We start from the raw sequence: 25,007 nt of genomic DNA on the forward strand, positions 1-25,007 counted from the left end.
TAAACTAAATAGAAACCAATGTTTTTAAATAAAATCTACAAGCGTGTATCGAGTCTATTTCCCCTAATCATGGCACAGAGTGTGAATTCATGCACTAGTTTACCTGCTTGCAAGCGCCTTTTAAATCTTGAAGGTGCTGAGGGCAAGCATAATGATGTAATAATTTGTGGAGTGGAGAAGTTGTCCAGTAGTAAACAGCACATCATCTTTTTTGGTGGAGATGTACAGGTAATATTATTGGCAGTGGCTAGGGGTCAAGTTAACAGACCTCTTGACTCAGAGTCTAGGGGTCCAGTTAAGTCCAACTAATTGTACGCAAATCACGTTCTCTGATAATAATTTTGCACTCTATCACAGGCACTTTGCGTGTGGCCTGGACCCCCCTAAAACCCCCACAGCTATGACCCTGGAAAAAAACTGCACAAGCTTGTACCACATAGTTCCTGGTACTGATGATAAACCCGGACAGATGATAAAGTCTGCCACCTTGGAAATATACGATTGCAATTGGTTATTTATAAAATTGAACACACCATCTAATAGTTCCCACTTAAACACCAACTGGTGTAAATAAAAACAAAATTGGTAAATATTCTGTATAAATAAATGACTTACATTTATCTGTATAAAAATATTTATCCAGAAATTTTACCGGGGAAGAGGGTGTTTTTTGCACATGCTCACTGTCGCCACATGAATTTGGGGCTTGACACTGGGTCACTTTTCATTTTACTTGAGGCGTAAAAAAAAAAATTGTTTGTTTCCGGTGGCCCGACCTACTCTATTTTTTTACCACCGACCCTAAACTTTTTTAGCGGTAAAATCGGGCCGCATATTTTTGCAAATAAGTATATTATTATTTTTATAGCTCTTTGCACGAATGGACTACTACGCCGATCAGGCGAGTGGTTTTTTTGTGGTAACTTTACCAAATTGAGAAATTACATCAGGCAAAATTACCTGGATTGACTGGAATTTACCCGCGAATCGTAAAGATATCAAAACGTCATGCTGGTAGTTTTCCATTCCACAAGCACGTGCGCCCTATCGTAATATCTAACTAATTTACATCACGGTTACTTTTGACACAAAAAATGCGCGTAGTGCATTCATTTTTTAATATAATCCCTTCAGATTTCCAACACCGCTTGAGAACTAATACAGTTTGAGTTCTATAACAATTTTAATAAGATATCGACAGGAATGTAGGCAAAATTCTTTAAAAACGATCAAATTTTCATATAATGTTTTGTAAAATTTCAAACAGCGCGATCTTGATTATTTACTTCTTTTTTAAAGTAAATAAACGGTACATACTATGGTAATAAAATTCAGACTCTTGACCAGAATGTACAGAAAACACAATTAAAAAATCTTAAATAATGAAAAAGCAGCAGCAATTTAAATACGTGGAGTAAAACGATTTTTGTCGAACAGATTTCTGTTGGCACGGCAGAATAGGTTACGTAACCTCGTGAACATCAATAGAAATGTGGTTTTAAAATAGAGCAGTATGATGCTGTTGCGAAATTTAATAAGTTTTAAATTATTCATTGTACATGTATTTTTTGACACAACACTTTGTTTTCAAACAGAAATGTAAATTCCTTGAGGGCAAATAGGTCACAGAGGTAGGCTATCCACTATCATCGTTCACGGTTTGACAAATTAACATGTCAGTTTATTCGGGATAAAAAAAGATAAAGAAAAAACTTCTCAACAAGTTAAGGAATCGAGAAAGTTTGATTAGACAGTGATGTGTCACATGGCGCGAAAACATGACGTAATGCCATGACAATCTCGGGCAACTATACCGCTTTGATCTCCACTTCAGATGCCATAATAACCGACACACTTCTTTTAGCTCTTTGAGGGGGTGTTAATTGATGATGAAAACAAGGCTAAATTACTTAGTTTATCATCAGAATAATTACCGATAATTGTAAATGTTTTTTTTTTTCACTATCAGCACGGGTCGACGTCAGGTGGATGATGATTATTGTGTCCATATTTTGGGACACTTTTCATAATTATTTTTCGGGATAACAGATTGCTACAGTCTTCCATTTTTAATTATTTTAGAAATAAGTCCTGTTTCTTTGAGTCATATGAAGTTATGACAGTTGGAGATCCACTAAAGTCTGAGCAGGTCTACTAGATTTTAGCAGTTGGTGGACCTGCTGAAAAAAGTTAAGGTCGAGGCCTGCAGAGTCTTGAAAAGTCAGGTTTTAGATGGGATTTATAGTAGTAAGACGTTGAACAACCACTTGCAGCTTTATTAATTTACAATTTGGGCATACCAGTCAAAACTCCATTGTCTGGCATTTCCAGTTAATCCAGAATTTTAGATTGGGATAGGGGGTGATGGTATTAATCTCAATGCAGATCAAAGATGCAAATCATATTCCTGGCCAGTGTGCTTTTACTTGGTTTTAGTTTGAAATATTAATGTTGGTTGTTGAATAATATTCAATATTAAAATTATTATTTAAAGAGAGAATCCACAGCAAGATTTCATTCAAGTTTCATGTTTAATTAAATATAAACCATGTTCTCCGCAAGTAATTGCCAACTTCTCCACATGAATTAGCGGCGGAGAATGAATGATATAGGACACAACGATCCTATGACCACTTGATCCGTAGATCGACTGCTCTACCTATTGAGCTAATCGGATGGGCTAATCTTGAAATGAAAGAACACCAACAACAAAACGCAAACATGTAAAGCATAGAGGATATTACATGAGTGTCTTTTCATATTGAATTTATTCAACGAGTTTAATAAATTCAATGTGGAAAGTCACAAATGTAATATTTTTTTTATCACATGTGAGCTTTTCCTGTCGAAAACTCATACATTCTACTTTCTTTTACTATATAAACAAGTCAATTTGAACAACGTCTCCAATGCTATAAATGACGTCAACGTCAAAGTTTTATTACACTAGTGTATTATCATTTTTATTTAATGACTATATTACACTCCCGCAACGTCAAACATGTGATAAAAATATTTATTTCATAATATTTAAATACACAATCAAATGGCATTTTATATTGCTAAAACATCATCAAAGTCATTGTACATTCGGGTGTAAATCAAACATAACAATAGGATGCATGTTTATAAGGTTTATAATCTTCCTGTTTGAAACTACGATGGTGTTAGGTTAAAAAAAAAAATGCCTACCTACCTACCCTATTTTTTTTGGCCATGTCACTGGAAACAAACATTTTTTTTTTTAGGCCTGATCAGGAATGGCTGTTGCAGCTTTTTGGGGAAAGTTTCAATAATTATAATACTACGAAGAAAATTTTGTAAATAACAAAGTGGTCGAATTTATCATCAGTCAACCTGCATACAGTCACATTTTACAAACCCCTTTCAAGGTCTCACTTCGTGTGAGTTTGCTAACTAAATGTAAATTTGAATTATGTAAAGTTTTCAGCAAAAGTTAAGCTTTATTTTGATACGGACCATTGATTACAAATTGCAGAAATAAAAATGTTACAGGTAAAAAACCTCATTTTCTATTCGGGTTTATCATCAGTACCAGTACATAAAATTATATGAGAAAAAAACATATCCTATAACCTGATATACCCGAGTACTTTTTAGCTTGACTATTCGAAGAATAAGTAGAGCTATCCTACTCACCACGGCGTCGGCGTCGGCATCACACCTTGGTTAAGTTTTTCGTACCAGTCCACATTTTGACAAAGTCTTTTGAGATAAAGCTTTGAAACTTTCAACACTTGTTTACCATCATCATGGCCAGTTATAGGCAAGAGCACATAACTCCATCAAGGATTTTGACTGAATTATGGCCCCTTTTGACTTAGAAATCATGGTTAAGTTTTTCGTACCAGTTCATATTTTGACAAAGTCTTTTAAGATAAGCTTTGAAACTTTCAACACTTGTTTACCATCACCATGGCCAGTTATAGGCAAGAGTACATAACTCCATCAGGGATTTTGGCTGAATTATGGCCCCTTTCGACTTAGAAATCATGGTTAAGTTTTTCGTACCAGTTCATATTTAGACAAAGTCTTTTGAGATAAAGCTTTGAAACTTTCAACACTTGTTTACCATCACCATTTCCAGTTATATGCAAGAGCACATAACTCCATCAAGGATTTTGGCTGAATTATGGCCCTTTTCGACTTAGAAATCTTGGTTAAGTTTTTCGTACCAGTTAATATTTAGACAAAGTCTTTTGAGATAAAGCTTTGAAACTTTCAGCACTTGTTTACCATCACCATGTCCAGTTATATGCAAGAGCACATAACTCCATCAAGGATTTTGGCTGAATTATGGCCCCTTTTGACTTAGAAATCTGGGTTAATATTCCGTACCAGTTCATATTTTGACAAAGTCTTTTGAGATAAAGCTTTGAAACTCTCAATACCTGTTTACCATCACCATGTCCAGTTATAGGCAAGATTACATAACTCCATCAAGGATTTTGGCTGAATTATGGCCCCTTTTGACTTAGAAATCTTGGTTAAGTTTTCCGTACCAGTTCATATTTTTTGTAAAGTGTTTGACATATGGCTTTGAAACTTTTATCACTTGTTTAGTATAATAGTCTCTATCTGTAGGAAAGAGAACATAACTCTGTCATCTGTTTTGGCTGAATTATAGCCCTTTTCGGACTTTGAAATTGGTTCTGTTTTCATACAAGTCCATGTTTTGTTAAAACTATTTGACATATGGCTTTTAAACTTTGAACACTTGTTTATCATTATGATTTCCATCTGTAGGCAAGAGTACATAATTATTTTGACTGAATTATGGCCCTTTTTGAACTTTGAAATTGGCACATACATTGCCATTTAGTGCAAGACTTATCGAAATCAAAGAAATACAGGAACATTGTTTGTCTAATCTATTTATTTCTTTTGTCTGAATATCCATGGATATATTTTGACCCCATTCTTCAATCAATGCTTCGAATAGTCGAGCGCGCTGTCATCAGACAGCTCTTGTTTAGTACTCTTGGGGTCTACTGTATAGGATATGTTTTTTTTCTCATATAATTTTATGTAACTATGTGGTACAAGCTTGTGCAGTTTTTTTCCAGGGTCGTAGCTGTGGGGGCTTTTGGGGGGTGGGTCCAGGCCACACGGCAAGTGCCTGTGCACTCAACAGAATAGAATAGAATATTGTTTTATTACCAATTATGGGTCACATTACATGACGTAATAATCACATAGATAAAGTATTTGAAGGAAATAATGATATGCCTGTTTCTCGTCGATTCGAGCTTTCTCATCGATTCGAGCCCTTGTGTTTTAGTAAAATTCATGCTCATGTAGCATGTTCTTCCATCAGAAATTTGTGTCATTAACATTTTAAAATGCCTTGAAAAATATAAGTCTGTTTTAATATTTTGCATCAAAAATTGCTTTTTTCAAAAGGAAATTACATAGTGGTGTAACAGTCTCAAGAAAGATTGCAGCCTCGACAGGGATTCGAGCCTCAGACCTTTGACTTAACGTGCCAACGCTGTACTAATTGAGCTACCCAGGCCACCCGATACGGGAACCGCTACACACTTTCCCTCTTATTGCGAGACATTGGCACTCCTGGCCAATGTCTACCGCAGACTGTTAACCGAATTCAGATGCACACCCCAGCTAAACTGCTTCGCCCTGCATGGGCTCCATGGGTGAGCATCCCGGATGAGCCCCCAAATGTAACAGTCTCAGGAAAAATGTGCAGCCTCGACAGGGATTCGAACCTCGGACCTTCGGCTTACCGTGCCAAGCTCTACCAATTGAGCTACCGAGGCCACCCGATACGAGAACCACTACACACCTTCCCTCTTATTGCGAGACATTGGCACTCCTGGCCAATGTCTGCTGCAGACTGTTAACCGAATTCAGATGCACACCCCAGCCAAACTGCTTCGCCCCGCATGGGCTCCAAAGGTGAGCATCCCGGATGAGCCCCCAAATGTAACAGTCTCAGGAAAAATGTGCAGCCTCGACAGGGATTCGACAGGGATTTGAACCTCGGACCTTCGGCTTACCGTGCCAACGCTCTACCAATTGAGCTACCGAGGCCACCTGATACGAGAACCGCTACAGTTGGTAATATTGTGATTCCAAATTTCAAACTAAAAGCATCCTGAGCATATTTCAACTGTTGTAAGGAGTGAACAAGAAGTCAGTCTTGATAGATATTTGCTTTATGGAAATAGAATACTTAATGACCTTCCAAATAAAGGGCTCAAATCGATGAGGAAGCTTTAAAATGATGTGGAGTTTGACCTCCTTCAGTCTTGTGCAAAAAAGTACATGTAAAAGATGGTAACATTGTAATTCTTATTGCCCATTGTTAAATGCAAATATTTTTGTAACAAAAAACAAAAAATATTCAATTGAACAGGCTTACAAAAATATGCACAACCCTATAAGATTTAAGGATCAAGGAGAAAGCAGCATATTAGTAACACAAATAAGACATGATTCGTATTGGTGTGAAAACAACTAACTATATATATGTATAAGGCTTAATCATTCTAACAGCTTACTAAAAGGCTAAAAGGCTTCTCTCCCTGCCCCCCCCCCCCCCCCTCCCAAGGCCTAACTCCTATAGATGCAAGTACACCACAAAATGATATAAGTTTTCAGATGAAACAGTCTGTTGTCACAATCGGGCACTAATCAAAGAATATTTGTCAGACTCTAAAGCATCAAGAGGCTATCTATAGTTTTGCAGACAGCTGTTTATAGTTTAGCAGACAATTAATTTAAGTAACATTAAATGTACAGATGAACTAAAATATTAAGAATGGAACTGATGATTAATAAAACATCAAGCATGTATAATATCATCTATAGTATTGCAGATGATGTTACATGTGAAAAAGATTGTGTAATAGTATAAAAGTAAAACCCGAGAGTTATCATTATCAATACTTTAAACATAAAGCTTGACAGAGACATCAGACTGTTATGTAACTTATACACAAATATTGGGTGTTCTAAAGATCTTGATTATGGGATATTATTTAAATTCCCATTGCAAAAAACCCTTCGCAGTTCGTTCTGCAGAAGCCATCTAATCAACAACTCATCAAAGTATGAACCAGACAACAGCCAGGCAACGCATTATGACAGGAGAAGCATGCCGAGTGAACCACCATTTAAAAGAAAAAGATGACCGTTTCCTCGCCAGACCACTCCAAACATCCCGCAAAGACCGATCGACACCCAGATCTAACTAACATGACCACTGCAAAACGAACAGAGCAAAGCAAGATCATACAATAGTCTTTCTGATGTTATAAATCTTATTCAAGAAGTTAGCTAGCAACAAAATAACACTAATGATTAGCATTTTCTGAGCTCATTAACCATACACATTTTTTATTACAATCCATATCTTTAAAGTGTCTTGAGTACTTATTTATTGCCTCAAAAAATTCAAGTCTATGACAATCATAAGCAGGACAAAACATAGAGAAATGAATTTCATCCTCCACACAACCATAATTACAAGTATTACAGATTCTCTGATCACATGGCAAGTTCTTATATCGACCTGTTTCAACATGAAGTCTATGAACACTAATTTTAAACTTAGTAAAGAAAAACCTTACATCCTTTTCATGTAAAATATTAAAGTATGTCTCTCTACAAAATTCTGTTTAAACTAAGCATAAGTTCTTAATTTACCCATATTGTTATTATTACAAAATGACAATGACTCACTCCACTTTGATTTGTACATACAAATCAACTTATTCTTGAATTCTTATCATTCAAGTCTCTCCACGTACAACCCACTTAGGCCAAAAAATCTTTTTTAAAAATACATGTGGTTCAGGTAACATTGGTCAAAAAAATAGGGTAGGTAGGTAGGCTTTTTTTTCCCCAGACGCAAGTGGTTACAGACGTAGTAAACATAATTATCACCAATACTAGTATACAGAAGGTTTAACATGCCATTTATTAACTTTTATTTATATTTTAGCATCGTTAAATCATCGTTTATGTTTTCCTTGTGAAAAATAACCACACTAGTGAAAAAATGTGTATGTAAATCTATCAATCAGGAAGTTTGAATCACGTGGATTTCCACCACAGTTTTGATCCTAACTACTTGAGACGTAAAGGCAGACATACAGTAAATGTCATTCTGTGAAATTGGTCTGCATTGCAGTTGGAAAATTGAGACTAGGGGTCCAGTAATCAATATAAATACTGAAAATGGTATAATTTATATAGAAGGGTAGAGTATATGGGTGAACAGTATGCTTTCTTGCTATTGAGCTAGCTTTTATAGCGATGTGGTAGAGTGTCTGCCTTAGGTGTGAGAGGTCCCGGGTTCGATTCCCGGTCAGAGCTGAAATATTTTCAGCGTGTTACATTTATCTGTCAAAAGCAAGAGATGATTTAAAAAAAAATGCAGTCATTTTTTTGGTGGTTATATTGCAATTGACAGGAATCAGAAACATGATCATGAAAGTGATAAATTATCAATAGTAATTATCAGTAGTAGTTAACAATTTGTTTGTCTTAATGGAACCTTTTATCAACCTTGTCTTTTTCTCGGGACTGAAGGATTAAAATGATAAACTTATGCTTTTCTTTAGTATTTTAGACCTGATTGTGTTCATAAATTACTGCTTCAGTAAATAACGGTGATCAACGAAAATCGCTATTACACTTTCATATTCGATACGTCCCTAACCCCAAGTTTATTTATAAAAAAAACAATACATATAACGTGTAATAACGGCAACTTTATGACAATTAAACAACAAACCTCCTAAAATCAACAACCATTTTTAGCATTGTGAAAAAAATCATGCCGATCATGCCGTTCTGCTTTGAGACTGCTTTCTTTCACTGGAGATAACTTTATTGACTGAGGAAAAATACCTTGTACTGCAGTTCCCATGAGGCCGTGAATAATTGAAGATTTTGACATAGACGAAAAATTGCTTAATATACAATTTCTACTTTTCAGGATTACAAGGAAAACATGGAAAGTCATTATACAAACAAAGCTTATGTAGAGTGGAACCTTGAGAGTACAGCAGAGCTACTGCGATCAAAGTTTCCTGATTCAACAGTATTTGTGATAAAACCGTCCGATATGCTACTCAAAACATTCAGTATTTACAAAAACTTCCTTAACTTTGATGAAGATGGTAAACCGGAATTTACAAATGACTTTGGGGCTTTGGTGCATCTTTCAAAACTTTACGCATCAGCCTTGGAAAAAGTAGGAAGTTCTGATGTCAATGGTGCTTGTTCTGCAGACTCTAACATATGTTCAGATGATGTACAAGTCAAAATTATAGGTTTTAGCAAAGGATGTGTGGTGCTAAGTCAGTTAATGTATGAACTGGATCATTTCAAAGATGATAAAAATGTGAAGTTGTTCCTGGATAAAGTTTCGGCAATTTATTGGCTTGACGGAGGTCATAATGGTGGGGTCAAGGGTTATATAACTGATAACAAAGTTCTTAAAGATATAAAAAAGTTAGAAAAGGACCTCTTTGTGCTTGTTACACCATATCAAATTAAGTGTATAAACAGGCGCTGGATAGGAAAAGAAGAAGCTGAATTTGTGAAGAAGTTGGAAGCATTAGGGGCAAAAATTCAAGAATTTCGATACTTTATGGATGAACCTGGAAGCATTGAAAATCATTTTAAAGTTCTAACAAAAGTTAGATAAATATGTTTAGGTACTTTTTGTTACAAGTTCAGTTGACCCAAAGGGTCAAGTGTTGCCTCTGTGAACAGTCATTCAAGTATCCACCTAAGACTTTCTCTATCTGAAGGAGTTCCTATTTGCTTTAATGCTCTCAAGTTGAGTTACCTCCTCATAACAAAAATAATTAAGACAAAAACACTTTCATATATTACTTGTAGCAACATTTGCAGTTGATTAGCTTAAGTTGAAGTTTGATTATAATATTGGTTACTACCACTGGCATTACTACAATCAACATTTTGATTAACCCGTCCACTGGTTCAGAATTAGCTCATTGGGAGAGCGTAACTGTCCACAGGTTGGCAGTTTGATCCCTGGGTGAAAGGAATTTACTGAGGACATTCTTCATTCACCTCTAATATACTATGTGGGGAAGTTGCTATTCCCTTGTGGAAAACATGTTGCTACCGGTACTGCTGGTACAAAAGTTGTGGAAAACATGTTGCTACCGGTACTGCTGGTACAAAAGTTGTGGAAAACATGTTGCTACCGGTACTGCTTGTACAAAAGATGTGGAAAACATGTTGCTACCGGTACTGCTTGTACAAAAGTTGTGGAAAACATGTTGCTACTGGTACTGCTGGTACAAAAGTTGTGGAAAACATGTTGCTACCAGTACTGCTTGTACAAAAGTTGTGGAAAACATGTTGCTACCAGTACTGCTGGTACAAAAGTTGTGGAAAACATGTTGCTACCAGTACTGCTGGTACAAAAGAGAAATCATAATATGTATATTTAAGTGAATACAGTGCTTATAAATCTCTAGAATACTGTAGAAAAATGGGGCTTCACCCTTGTCAGCAAAAAAAACCCAACTAGATCAATGTTATGTTAACTAATTTTCCATTTTGATAAATATATTTATTAAAATGTCCGAAAGGACATCTTAGAAAATGCATGATATGTAACCTCGATTTATTTTAATGCCTTCAGTTGACCTGTAGCTTTAATGTATAAAATTATGTGCTAAGCTACAGTTCACTCCTTTTCAGGGAAATTGTTTTAGTTTTTGTTTGTTTAAATGTATTTATGACTTAAAAATTCTGCTTATCTCATTGGTCAGTAACTTGTCACATGAAGTGATATTCACTGCATGAAGTGATATCCTTGTACTAAACAAACTTGGATTGTCTGAGAAAATTTCTAGATCAGCAGTTTAACTGTTGGTATACAGTCATGTTGAATGTAAGTGAGTTGTTTGTCTGAACAAAAATCAAGCATTAATTATTTATTTGATACTAACCAGATTGCTTTTTTAGTGTAGTAATAAAATAGAATACGTACTGTTTGATGATATTAGTAAATATCCAAGTCCATGGACCTGACCTACATCTATCGGCCTCGGTGGATTATCCGATATCACCTTGGTTAGGTCCATAACTTGTAAATTTACCTCATCAGATACAGTAACCATTACATGTAGGTTACACTTTTAGTGCAATGTACATTATTATGATTAATTAGTTCCGGAATTTCATAGAGGCTGTTATAAATATTTCCACTGTATTAATTCGGAAGTGTTACCGGACATTTAGATCACTAGTAATATGATCACTGGCCTAGTTTAGGTCTTATACGACATCTTTCTAGCATTTTTCCAGACATTACTTCCAGAACTGGTGGGCACTTGGTTGGAACAAAATTCCTCATCTACATCAGATACAGGGTTACAGTCCCATTAAATAGGGAGCAAATGACTCAAAAGCCAGTGACTTAAACCAATTAACATGTGCTATAAAACTTTGTTTGCTCGACCTCGATGGGACCAGCAAAATTTGTTCAAGTTGTCGGTAGTTCAAACCATTGAATAATATACATTATATAGGGATTTTGGCGGGACCTGACAATGAGTTTGGGCAAAGGATGGTGTTCGAATCATCCGAGTTTGAGCAAATGAAGAACAACTGTATTTAAAACCACAATGCGCCTTTGAATGTGTTAATCATGAAAAGGGTGCTATGTAAATTGGGGTATAATATTAATATATAATATTTATTATTCATTTATTACTTATTTTTTCTTTTTTTAGTAATTTTACTTTTTTGACAAAGGATAAAATTACCAGTAGATGTAATTATGTTGAAAATAACATAAAACCAGTGGCAATAATCAGATTTTTTATTTTTCTTATTTTACTACTTCGTATATATTTTAATAGCTCCTTTTTAATGAGAGTTTGTGTGATTGTGTTTTAGTTTCAGTGGATTTTCTTTCATGTTTGATTAACTTTCACAATAGCTGTTAAAGTGCCCTGTGGCAGCCATTAAGATGGGACTTTGTGTTGCATAGTCTCTTATAGTTCAAATTGAACAGTCCTGTACTAATTTTATTTATGTATTGAATTGTAATTTTATACCTGTGATATTTACATGAATGAGACGTAAATAAAGAATAATACTGTTGATATTTTTTGCCATAATTTTTTGTCATTTAGGACTCGGTGTTTTAACAATTGGTCTGTTTCAGTCAGTGCTGGAGGATACTGGTTACCACTCATGAATACTCTCTTACAAACTGTACACATTTAAATCTTTTTTGATTATTAATTATGTCTCCCACCACACAGTGGTGTGGGAGACGAGTGTATATCAAAATCCCCTCCTCTGAAAATGACTGGGTGTTACAAAATCCCCTTCACACATTTGCAGAGGGTATCATAATCCCCTCTGTGATTAACATTATAGATATCAGTGCTCCAAATTATATTATGTTTGCTAAAGGCATTGTATTTACGTGCTTTATGCAAAAGACTTTTGAGTTGTATATACTGGGTTGTATTTGAACTTGATGAAATAAGTAAAAATCACAGAGGGGATTATGATACCCCCTGCAAAAGTATGAAGGGGATTTTGTAACACCCTGTCATTTTTTAGCTCACCTGTCACAAAGTGACAAGGTGAGCTTTTGTGATTGCGCAGCGTCCGTCGTCCGTGTGTGCGTCTGTCCGTAAACTTTTGCTTGTGACCTCTCTAGAGGTCACATTTTTCATGGGATCTTTATGAAAGTTGGTCAGAATGTTCATCTTGATGATATCTAGGTCAAGTTCGAAACTGGATCACATGCGGACGAAAACTAGGTCAGTAGGTCTAAAAATAGTAAAGCCTTGTGACCTCTCTAGAGGCCATACTTTTCAATGGATCTTCATGAAAGTAAGTCAGAATGTTCAACTTGATGATATCTAGGTCAGGTTTGAAACTGGGTCACGTGCCATCAAAAACTAGGTCAGTAAGTCAAATAATAAAAAAACCTTGTGACCTCTCTAGAGGTCATATTTTTCATGGGATCTGTATGAGAGTTGGTCTGAATGTTCACCTTGATGATATCTAGATCAAATTTGAAACTGGGTCAACTGTGGTCAAAAACTAGGTCAGTAAGTCTAAAAATAGAAAAACCTTTTGACCTCTCTAGAGGCCATATTTTTCAATGGATCTTCATGAAAATTGGTCTGAATGTTCATCTTGATGATATCTAAGCCAAGTTCGAAACTTGGTCATGTGCCTTCAAAAACTAGGTCATTAGGTCAAATAATAGAAAAACCTTCTGACCTCTCTAGAGGCCATATTTTTCAATGGATCTTCTAGAAAATTGGTCAGAATTTTTATCTTGAAGATATCTAGATCAAGTTCAAAACTGGGTCACATGAGCTCATAAACTAGGACACTATGTCAAATAATAGAAAAAACGACATCATACTCGGTTCAAAACTGGGTCATGTGGGGACAGGTGAGCGATTCAGGACCATCATGGTCCTCTTGTCATATTGATTTACTCCGTGTGTGCGTGTGTGCTTGTTCAATGGGGTTCATTCATCACAGCCATCATGTGCGTGTGCGTGTGTGCTTGTTCAATGGGGTCCATTCATCACAGCCATCGAGAGAAACTAGACATTTTTCAACGTTGCAGTTGTGGGAGACATGCGCTTTTCTCAAAAGCATCTCTAGTATTATGTTTTATAATGTATCTATCTAAATCACATATAAGATTATAAGATTACATCTTTTTATATGTATTTGTTTGATAAATCTACTTTGTAAGTTTTAATAAACTGAGTAAAATGAATCAGACTTGCATAAATGTTATGAAGCATGAAAATATCCTGGCACTGTGTAAATGATGCCACATCTTTTATGAAATATTGTTGATGCAAGATGTAGTGTTACTGTTCAATTTAAAAGCACTACTTTAAGTAATTTGTTCTTCATGCACACTTGTCTGCAATTATCACCTGAACCAAAATACTAAACAATAGTTACACAGTGTGTATTGATAATTTATTCTCTTTTCAAGATTCATTTTGCACAAATTAACAATGTGATATAACTTATTTGTGCATTGATAGAATTTAAGGCAATCATTCAACAATATATTTACAGATATATATTCTACTAATAAATACCATGATCAAGTAACTATAACACTAACAAGTTAAATAATGTGTACACTCTGAGACAGTTTTCATAAAACATGATAGAATTGCAAAGATAATTCCCTCATAAAACACGACAGAATTGCAAAGATAATTCCCTCATAAAACACGACAGAATTGCAAAGATAATTCCCTCATAAAACATGACAGAATTGCAAAGTAATGCTCTCAAACATTTTGACTTCCTTGGGTACATAATTTGTTTTGAATTTTACTATATTCTTCAAGAAGTTCTGTGAATTTATGAAATTTGAAGGCATAAAATTTTGTTTGGATATGAATTTCAACCTTGTAACACAAAATAGTGCGAGTTTTACATATATATACTCAACTGTCCATGAAATCCATGAAAATTAGTCCCCCCATAAATATTAAATATTTTACAGTATGCATCTAGATTTTAACACAATTTTTAAATAAAACTTATTAAGACTACACTTTCATAAGATAGTGCTTTAAAACATTACATTCAGTGTGAATAATGCCAGGTCTTTTTTGAACTAATAAAAAAGAAAAGAAAGTAAAAATAGTTTTTCATTCAGCTTGCCTTACAACCCAATAAAAAGTGCAAGAGAAGTAACACTTTTTACCATTTTGAAGCTGGAATGGTTACGTGTATAATCCATAATGCAGTTACTTTTTGAACAAATGTCAAAAAGTGAGATATACACATATACATAATGTAAAATGTAGGATGACACACACAAAAATCATGTAAAAATCAAAATTATGGAATGGACGGAATAACTGAGACATTTTGATCAATGGATTAAATAAAACTTACCAAAAATTTAAGACACACATCACAATTCAACCCAGCCCACTGCTCACATACACCGTGTGTTCAGATGCAGAACTACTGTATTCAGAGTAAGATGGTTTTTGTGTATAAAAAGAACATCAATATGTGATAATATGAAGTCAAAACGTTCATAAAATAAAACAAGAGTGAAAACTAGAGTCTGAACATTCAATATCCCTTTGGATAAAAACAAAAGAAATGTTAATTTTTTTTTAAATTTGGTATATAACAAGATTTTAAATATGAAGTTCTTTGTCCATTTTTGTGTAATTTGCACATAGTTTTTTTGTGATACAAACTTTTTAGAAGGAAATATTCATAATGAAGTATAGAAAGTAACTGAAATACTAACTTAAAATAGAAATTGTACACAATATTCATAAATTCTCACTGGCCTAATAACAATATCACATTTTGTAGACATAAGCAATATACAAAATGTACAGTGATATTCAAGCAATATGTTAAAATATTCAAGGAGAATGTTGAGATTTTCGTGCATAGCATTGAGATATTCAAAATTTAATGATCTGCTGTAATATTCAAGCAATATGCCGCGATTTTCAGTCAATATGTTGCAATACTCGAGTTATACCAGTATGTTGCAATATTACAGCAAGAAATTGATATATAAGCAATTTGTTGCAATATTCAAGCAACATGCCGAGATATTCAAGCTGTATATAAGGACATTCAAGCAATAAATAGAGACTTTCTTTCAAGTGATACATTGCCATGTTCAAGCAGTATGCTGAGATATCTAAGGTATATGTCAAGCTATTCAAGCAAAATTTATCAATCAAGACAAGGTTTGTCTCTAGTCAACTCAATGAAAACATCTAAACCTACATGCACTTTTAGAACATTAGTTATTAAAAATAAATAAGCATAAAATAAACAGCACAAAAATTTCTTGGACGGTTTCTGTAAACTAAAGTCTTTGATTGTAGACAGAATAAATAAATCAATAAATAAATAAAGCCAATGAAAATAAATAAAACTACACTAGACTATAGATTAATAAAACCTCGGATGGATTTAATTCTGAGTCTCAGTTAAGCAAATATACAACAGGCAATAAGTAATGTAATTATTCACAGTTTTAATTTGTACCTTTGGTACAAAAAACTCACATGAATTGTTAAGTGTTGTTAAAATGCTAGAAAAATAGAGATCAAAGTAGGAAACAAATTTTTCATGTTTGCTAAAAATCTGTGAGTTAATACATATGTGAATTTTGACATTGGTTTAAGTACTTTGTTTAACTTTAATATCATGCCCCAGAAAAAAAAGCTACATGCACATGCCTAACAATAAATCAACAGGTAACAATACCATGGAATGATATTTCTTGATGATACATGTATATACAATTTAAAACTTTGATTGAATCAAATCACACTATCTTTTATTAAATATAACTACAATAAATTACAACTATATATCTTTTCAAGATCGAAACTTATGAATAAATATGTTCACCATAGGTAACAAAATGTTAATAAATTTGTCCAACATATCTATCATTAAATATATAAAACTTCAAAACACGTATTTTCAACAAACTTTAGCACAAAATAACATACGGAATGCTTCAACAATGAATAAATTATAACATAATCCTTTGAACTTTGCTTGTTATCACATTATTTATATAAATATGTAAGAGTTACCTCCTGTAGTGTATATATACTCTTCCCTTGTGAGTCATGATTCAGTACTAAAATCCAACTGTCTTCCTGTATAATCAGACATATATATAAAACCTGTGTGACATTGATGTATATGTAAAATGATGAAACTTCTGACAGGTAGAGAATGTTTCTTCCACGAATAAAAAGAAACCTGAAATAATAACTGGTACAGTTTTGAATGTTAGTCACATATATTTAATGTGACTGTGTTTATTTTGTATTTAACACAATTGCTAAGTTAAATTTGAAGACGCCATTAAGCGACTTCTCACTGATTCGGAAATAAAACTTCCATGTGGTGGAGTTTTCTCCCTTCCCTGTGGAGAAACACTGTAGTATCCACATTCAACTAATACTGTTTCTATCATTGACTGTAACTGTTCATAAGTAATACTGTCATCATGATCAAGGTGTGTAACGGATAAATCTAGAGTCAATGTCCTCGGCGTCATGGCTTTTAGTGTCGAACTCATCGAGGAATCAGAATCCGATCCTGCGGAGCTGACCCTTTTTTCACTACTACTTCCTCTTTGCCGATCTGAGGAATTTTGTCGTCTTCTCAAGGAATCTTCCCTCTCTCGTGGAGTTTTTCCTTTCCTGCTGGAAGAATTCATTTGATTACCATCAGCTGAGCTAATACTTGACGAAGAGCCCCTGCGACTTTTAGATCCAAGACTCAAGTCAGAGCCAGCTGAACTAATCCTTTCACCAATTGGTCCAAAGTTCAAATCTATAATCTCTCTTGATCCAGTGTTCAACTAGAAAAAAATGGCAAAGCATAAATAACATACTTCCACCAGCCAATCATTGGCTTTAACAAAATTTGATGGATATCCAACTATAATCTATATACTAACGAGAATGATGTCAACAAAGTATGACACATGCCATTGAAAATGCTAGTTAGAATTATATGTATGTAAGGTCAAAAAAGTGGCCTAATTGGGAAAACATATCTGACCAGAAATTACCAACAATATTTGCATTGATACCAAATCAAGTTCCATTGGAATTGGATAGAAACTGTTGAGTACACAATATACAGATGTAGTTGTTATGTTTAAGTCTAAAAAGGAGCATTACTCAAAAATAATAACCAACAAAGTCCCAACAAATGTGCATGTCTTCTTCATGTTGATATATCCCAATAAGTATGATTTGAACTGGGTGAAAACTGTAGGAGGAATTGATTTCACAAGGTACAGAATGATGTACTTGTAAACTGTGTGATAGAAGGATGGATTGACAGTTCAAACACTATATGGCTCCTGGGTCTTGGTCTTTAGTTTATTCTAATATGTTTTAGCTCAATTGTGATGAAGGCTTCAAGCTTATTGGAACTACTCTTGAGTCAGCTTCCTGGAAAAACCAGTACTGGTGTCATATGAGAAGTCATGGTCATGACCCCAGTGGGGCTCGATCCCACTCGAACCCTGGATAGAGCAGCGGACACCATATCCACAAGACCACCCCTCCCCTTCCTGGGTCTTTGATACCAGAGGCATAATATATAGTATAAATAAATATATAAATGCCTCTATATTGCAAATCAGTCAGAATAGTTTGACATTATTTTAATATCACAACCTATAAAGTAAATGTTTGCTTACTTTTTACATCCTATATTTGTTGCACTAAATACCAATATAACTGAAGTATCAAATTGGTAAATTTAGATAAAAATGATTCAAAATACCTTATGAAGTTCTCCTTTAAGGTTGAAAGATGAACTTTGTGGCCCAAACAGAGCCCTCTTGAACCTCTCAATGACTCTCCTCTTCGGGTTGGGGTTCAAGGTTGGTGGGAGCTGGGATATATAGATAATCTTGTGCAGTGTATGTAACATTTGTGTAATTGGGTCACTGATCTGACGCACACGTCGGTTCGAAATTGTCAATGTTGCTGTGTTTGCACTCTCTACAAAGAAAGTATGAAAAATGACACTTTCGTGTGCAAACAAATCGAACTATGTACAAACAAGTAATATATATACATATATACCATGAAATCATTTAATTCTTGGGCTTGAAATTTCATCATTTGAGCCAAACTGTTTATTACGTGGGAATATGAATTTGAGGATTTCAGGTTTCGAAGGTAATATGAAGGACAATGTCATAAATATTGTTTGGATTTAAATTCATGGATCGATGAAACTATGTAATCAACAAAATTTGTCCCTCACAAATATTAATGATACACAGTTTTCAAATACTGACAAAGTGACACAATTCCTGCATAAGAGGAAATGAAAACACCAAGCAATGTTAGTACCAATCTGGTACTTACTACTTAATGCACAATTTATATATCAAAACGTAGAAAAAAAATCAATTAATAATTTCAGCATTGCTTGGTGTCTGGTGACAGGTGGTCCAAAGAAACAAAATGTTTTTATGATCATGGGTCCAATGCAGAAGGCATTAAACTTCCCAATCATCACTTACTGGGCCGCTTACTTGTCTTTGATTTCTTTGTCTGTCCCTTCGGAGTGGGAGTGCTATTTGATCGAAAAAATTCCTTGTGGTGTAATGTGTGATCCCCATTCGCCATACTGGGAGAGTAACCTTGAACTGGACTGGGGTCACCAGAACCAAAGCCAGAGTCTCGACTTATCTTAGCTGAAATACACAACAATAAATGAGCCGTGCCATGAGAAAACCAACATAGTGGCTTTGCGACCAGCATGGATCCAGACCAGCCTGTGCATCTGCGCAGTCTGGTCAGGCTCCATGCTGTTCGCTTTTAAAGCCTATTGGAATTGGAGAAACTGTTAGCGAACAGCATGGATCCTGACCAGACTGCGCGGATGCTGGTCGCAAAGCCACTATGTTGGTTTTCTCATGGCGCGGCTCAATTATTCATCAGAGTGATTCATGGATAATAAAAAACTCCACAGAGAATATCTTTCCTAGTAGTACATCAATTACTGCTGTAATATATATTATATAACAGGACACTGATAATGACATGAATGTTTGAGTAATATGGTCAACACAACCAAGAAAATTAAAACATCTTTTTTTATTTTCACATATTATATTTTTTCACCTACATTAGCCATTTTTCTGTATTACATAATTCTCAGAATGATATCAATAACTAACATCTAAAATCAGAAGACGATAAAATACCAGTTTATCAAAAGTCTACTTTTATGTTTTTTGGAACAAAGTCTCTGTTAGTTGAGACCAGTGTGTAAGTCTGCTTCCTAGACTTCTAACCAGTTTTCATGCCTAAGTAAAAAATTTTGTAATTCTGCTTGCAATGGCATTAAAAAATATTGTGAGTATTGAGTAAGACACACAATTCCTACATAAATGAGCCTTTATTTAAATCTCGTTATGCACCAAAACAAATCCAAATCCAGACAAAAAACCTTGTATCTAAATGTGCTTGCTATGCTTACAACTATTTGGAATGTCTACTGTCAACTGCTGAGAGTAACTCTCTCTGTTTCTAGGGGTCGGTACTGGTGGTAGCTGTGACATAGTCTTGTTTCGTCTCAGTCCCTGACTTCCACTGCGGGTACTGCCTGCGCTACTCTCACGGCTCTGACTCTCGTACTCGCTACTCGGACAGGAGTCATCATCTGATGACCAACCACCTGTTGAACATGATCATATTATTACTTAAAAGAACACAAATGATCTTATTAATTTGCTAATTACTAATGATTTATTAATGGTGTGAACTCACTGACATAGGAATATTTTAATTTACAACTGAAGTGTTCTTTTATAATATCTGCTAAAGCAATTTATCATCCTACCTTTCAGTATTTTTAATTCTCATTGGCTGCGTTAGAAACATATAGCTCTACTGGTAGGAGTTGCTTATTTAATTCAGTTTTCAAACTGCCTCTTGAAATATATAGTGACCTTGTCACTTTCTCAAGCAACTTTGTGTAAACCCATTGACATTAATTTTTTTCAAGTATCACTAATTAGTAGACTGACGCCACAGACATCTAGAAATATTTCATATTTAAATATAAAGTACATATAGATAAATGCAAATTTACCAGGCTCGGTGTCCTCTGGACTGTTAACAGATGGAGAAATCTGGGAGTCGTATGCACTGTCATTCATATTCCCGTCTTTAAACCCTGAAGCACCACCACTGCCCCCCAAGTTTGCAAGTTTCTCATAACGTTCCTGAGTTATGTGACAGATTTTGTGGTACTTCTGCATATTCCGATTAGCTTCCTCAAAGTGCCTGAAAAAAAAAAACGATTTTTTAAAAACACTTCATCAAATTGCGAATGTATTCAAAACACAAGATTACACATATCTGGTGATGAGAGCCCAAGGTTATAAAGCAGTGCCAGTCTTAAAACTCTAGGATCTGGCTGGCTGTTCCCGAGTATTAACATAAAATTGACCAATGGTCAACTGGTATATAAATTCAGTTCTATAGCTCAAAGCTAGACTTCTGTTCAAATTTTAAACTTCCTAAACTTAGGTAAACAGACTCCAAGGTTAGCAGAACAGTCTAATGAATACAATGGTCAAATAAAATGTTATACTTTAGAAATAATACATCAGATCTTCTTATCTTCAGACTGGTCTCCATGCTTAATTATATATTTATCTTATGGGCATGTATTTTTATTAATGCTTACCATCAGTCTTCTCAGCTGCCTATTTAACTTTGAGATACCCATTTATTAAATATTGTAAAAGCATTTTAAAATGTTCGTAGCAGAAAATAATTTTTATGGATTTTATGATTGCTCCTGCGTCATGAAACAAAACAAGAGGACCATGATGGTCCTGAATCGCTCACCTGACCCCACATGAACTGAGTATGACGTCGTTTTTTCTATTATTTGACACAGTGACCTAGTTTTTGAGCTCATGTGACCTACTTCTGAACTTGACCTAGATATCATCAAGATAAAAATTCTGACCAATTTTCATGAAGATCCATTGAAAAATATGGCCTCTAGAGAGGTCACAAGGTTTTTTTATTATTTGACATAATAACCTAGTTTTTTGATGGCACGTGACCCAGTTTCGAACTTGACCTAGATATCATCAAGATGAACATTCTGACCAATTTTTATGAAGATCCCATGAAAAATATGGCCTCTAGGGAGGTCACAAGAATTTTCTATTTTTAGACGTACTGACCTAGTTTTGGACCGCAGTTGACCCAATTCGAACTTGAGCTAGAAATCATCAAGATGAACATTCTGACCAATTTTCATGCAGATCCCATGAAAAATATGGCCTCTACAGAGGTCACAAGGTTTTTCTATTATTTGACCTACTGACCTAGTTTTGGATCGGACGTGACCCAGTTTCGAACCTGACCTAAATATCATCAAGATGAACATTCTGACTAATTTTCATGCAGATCCCAAGAAAAATATGACCTCTAGAGAGGTCACAAGGATTTTCTATTATTTGACCTACTGACCTAGTTTTTGACCGCAGTTGACCCGGTTTCTAACTTGACCTAGATATCATCAAGATGAACATTCTGATCAATTTTCATACAGATCCCATGAAAAATACGGCCTCTACAGAGGTCACAAGGTTTTTCTATTATTTGACCTACTGACCTAGTTTTGGACCGGATGTGACCCAGTTTCGAACTTGACCTAGATTTCATCAAGATGAACATTCTGACCAATTTTCATGCAGATCCCATGAAAAATATGACCACCAGAGAGGTCACAAGGATTTTCTATTATTTGACCTACTGACCTAGTTTTTGATGGTACGTAACCCAGTTTCGAACTTGACCTAGATATCATCAAGATGAACATTCTGACCAATTTTTATGAAGATCCATTGAAAAATATGGCCTCTAGGGAGGTCACAAGGATTTTCTATTTTTAGACCTACTGACCTAGTTTTGGACTGCACATGACCCAGTTTCGAACTTGATCTAGATATCATCAAGATGAACATTCTGACCAATATTCATAAAGATCCCATGAAAAATGTGACCTCTAGAGTGGTCACAAGCAAAAGTTTACGCACGCACGCACGCACGCACGCACGGACTGACGGACGGACGACGGACGCTGCGTGATCACAAAAGCTCACCTTGTCACTTTGTGACAGGTGAGCTAAAATCAACTTTTGATACCAATGAACTGAATGATATCACAGTACTTTGATACAAAGTCAAAGGAGGTACTCATGTAATAATTAGGAATGTCTCATGGAAAAACATACTTCTGTGTTCTTTTCCTCTCCCTGTCGAGTTTACGTTCCAGGGTGAGCTGCGATGACTGAAGGGAGTCCATATGACGAAGGATCATGTCGGACATTTCTCCCGCAAGCTGTACAGTATCTGGTCTCTTGTCAGCAGACGGACAAATACAGCTACAAGAAAAAGTATGGAATTTTATTTGAAGTATGATTTAAGATAAGTACAATGAAGAAGAAGAAAACTAATGACAACAATAATTATATTTAAGTAATCAAACAGGACAGAAAGAATCAGTGATCAAAAGGATAAAGTCAGTCAGTTATTTTGGATGCTGGCAAGAACTAAGGCTTGAACTTTTTTGTGGAAATTATCCTGTATGGTGAGACTAATGCACACAACTGACCATCTGTCAAGGCAAGTGTTCAGATCTGGAAAATAGTTTTTACACTTATTTAATACAATAAATTTCCAAAATCTGTTTTGTCTTTGGAGTAGGAAAGTTTCATATGGAAATACCTCTTCACAGTGTCCACCAGTCTTTGAGAATATAAACCATCAGGTATAGACTTGTACTTTCCTTCAACAATCTGTAACACAACAAGTTTCCATGGCAATGTTTTATCATTATCGCAGAGTATTATATAGGTGAACAGCCTAACACAGTTATTCTCAGTACAGATCCAAATCTTTCTCATGTACAGTGTTCACATATTTATATTTTTTTTTTGAAAATCTATTCTTCAAGCAAGTTATGTTGAACATGAAAAGTTTACTTACATCTAGATATTTTTAAGTTTTAATATGCAAATATTTCAGTGGGTCAATTCTGACACTAACAGCTTCACTGGAAATAAAGACACGCCTCTTGTTGAACTCAAATTTTCTAAATTTTCTGAAATTAACTTTGTGTTAATAAACCAAATCTTTCCCCTCAGTGATAGTAAATTCAATTCTTTTACACCAGCCTATTTTACAGTTAAACCTGAGCTTAAGACCAAAAGTGAACAGCGACCACCTGACATAAAAAAAAGGGGAATTTCTGTTTCAAGCACTTGCAACGTATGTCAGCCAATGTATAAACACCATCTGTAAATAACAATCACACTAGGTCTCTACAACATGGTCTTTATACAAGTTTGACTTTACTTAAATTTATAACAACAGAACTTACATTCTTGACTAGAGTGAGCATGTTTGTGTTGAAGAAAGGCGGGTCAAGGACACACATCTGATACAGGATACACCCTAGAGCCCAGATATCTGCTTTCTCTCCATACGGGTGACCTTCAACCATCTCTGGACTGAAATATACAAACACCTCAGAACTGCATTTCTTAAGCTGTTCACACTATCACTTGTATTGTACACTCTGTGTTTTAATCAGTCAACTTGAACATAATAGATTTAAATTCTTGTAGATCTTTTTAACATGTAAGCAGGGATTCTGTATTACCAGTATTTTTTCTCGATTTCTTCTTTGTTAGAAGGTAAAACTTACAAGTAAAATGAAAGAGTTGAAAACTATGGAGTTGTCCATTTTAGTACACTTTTCTCATCAGTCGAGAAAACAGAGCTGAAATAACATTGTTTCTTTTGAAAATAGCTTTTTTTTTAAAACAAGCTTGGTATAAAATGGAGCAGTTTTGACAAACAGATCTTACCATGAGTATAGAATAGTTCCACAAACAGATGTCATTTTACTGGTATCTGTACCTTTAACCTTGGCAAGACCGAAATCAGCTGCAAACAAGCAAATTCGATGAATTGGAATCCCCCGCCGAAAGGGTCAGAGTTGAGGAACGGCAAAAAAATATATCCAGCAAAAAGTTAAGAATGTTACCAAGAAGCAAATAATTTCATTAGTCAAAATCAAATTAAAAGAAAATGAATGGTTTGTTTGGGTGGGGGGTGGGGTGAGGATACAACAGTTTACATGTTGATTATAAATATTGATAGAAAACGACAAATGAAAAAAAAAAAAAAAAAAAAAAAAAAAAAAAAAAAAAAAAAAAAAAATTGGGGGGGGGGGGGGGGGGGGGGCGGGGGTGACCAAGGTAAGGTGGTGACCAGGTGTAGGTACACAACATCACATGTTTATAATAAATGTTCATGGAAAAGAATGAAAGAAGTTTAATGAAATTCTTCCAATTGGTTGGTTTGTTATGTACAGATCTGTGG

General features: G+C 35.0%; 2 protein-coding genes across 7 annotated transcripts in view; one reads left to right on the forward strand and one right to left on the reverse strand.

Annotated features, from left to right (window-relative positions):
* The first annotated feature begins 18 nt into the window (after window positions 1-18).
* LOC123532277 (mitochondrial protein C2orf69 homolog) lies at window positions 19-12,141 on the forward strand. The gene is made up of 2 exons (XM_045313683.2): window positions 19-228; window positions 8,987-12,141. Exons 1-2 carry the CDS (start codon window positions 19-21, stop codon window positions 9,698-9,700), a joined length of 924 nt encoding a protein of 307 aa, XP_045169618.2. The 3' UTR covers window positions 9,701-12,141.
* A 1,852-nt stretch (window positions 12,142-13,993) lies between these two features.
* The window catches only part of LOC123531239 (serine/threonine-protein kinase Nek10-like), a 53,683-nt gene continuing 42,669 nt past the window's right edge, over window positions 13,994-25,007 (reverse strand). For 5 of the 6 annotated variants that reach the window (XM_045312043.2, XM_045312042.2, XM_045312039.2 and 2 more), the window contains 9 exons: window positions 24,491-24,569; window positions 24,001-24,130; window positions 23,346-23,416; window positions 22,853-23,002; window positions 20,686-20,879; window positions 20,071-20,268; window positions 19,109-19,282; window positions 18,358-18,578; window positions 13,994-17,419 (listed from right to left, as the gene is read on the reverse strand). In XM_045312043.2, the coding sequence (XP_045167978.2) occupies window positions 16,895-17,419; window positions 18,358-18,578; window positions 19,109-19,282; window positions 20,071-20,268; window positions 20,686-20,879; window positions 22,853-23,002; window positions 23,346-23,416; window positions 24,001-24,130; window positions 24,491-24,569 (1,742 nt within the window). In that variant the 3' untranslated portion in view covers window positions 13,994-16,894. The remainder of the gene's footprint in view (window positions 17,420-18,357; window positions 18,579-19,108; window positions 19,283-20,070; window positions 20,269-20,685; window positions 20,880-22,852; window positions 23,003-23,345; window positions 23,417-24,000; window positions 24,131-24,490; window positions 24,570-25,007) is intronic. The other variant, XM_045312041.2, reaches the window with a different exon arrangement.

This window comes from Mercenaria mercenaria, chromosome 11 (assembly GCF_021730395.1).
Source record: "Mercenaria mercenaria strain notata chromosome 11, MADL_Memer_1, whole genome shotgun sequence".
Lineage (NCBI taxonomy): Eukaryota > Metazoa > Mollusca > Bivalvia > Venerida > Veneridae > Mercenaria > Mercenaria mercenaria.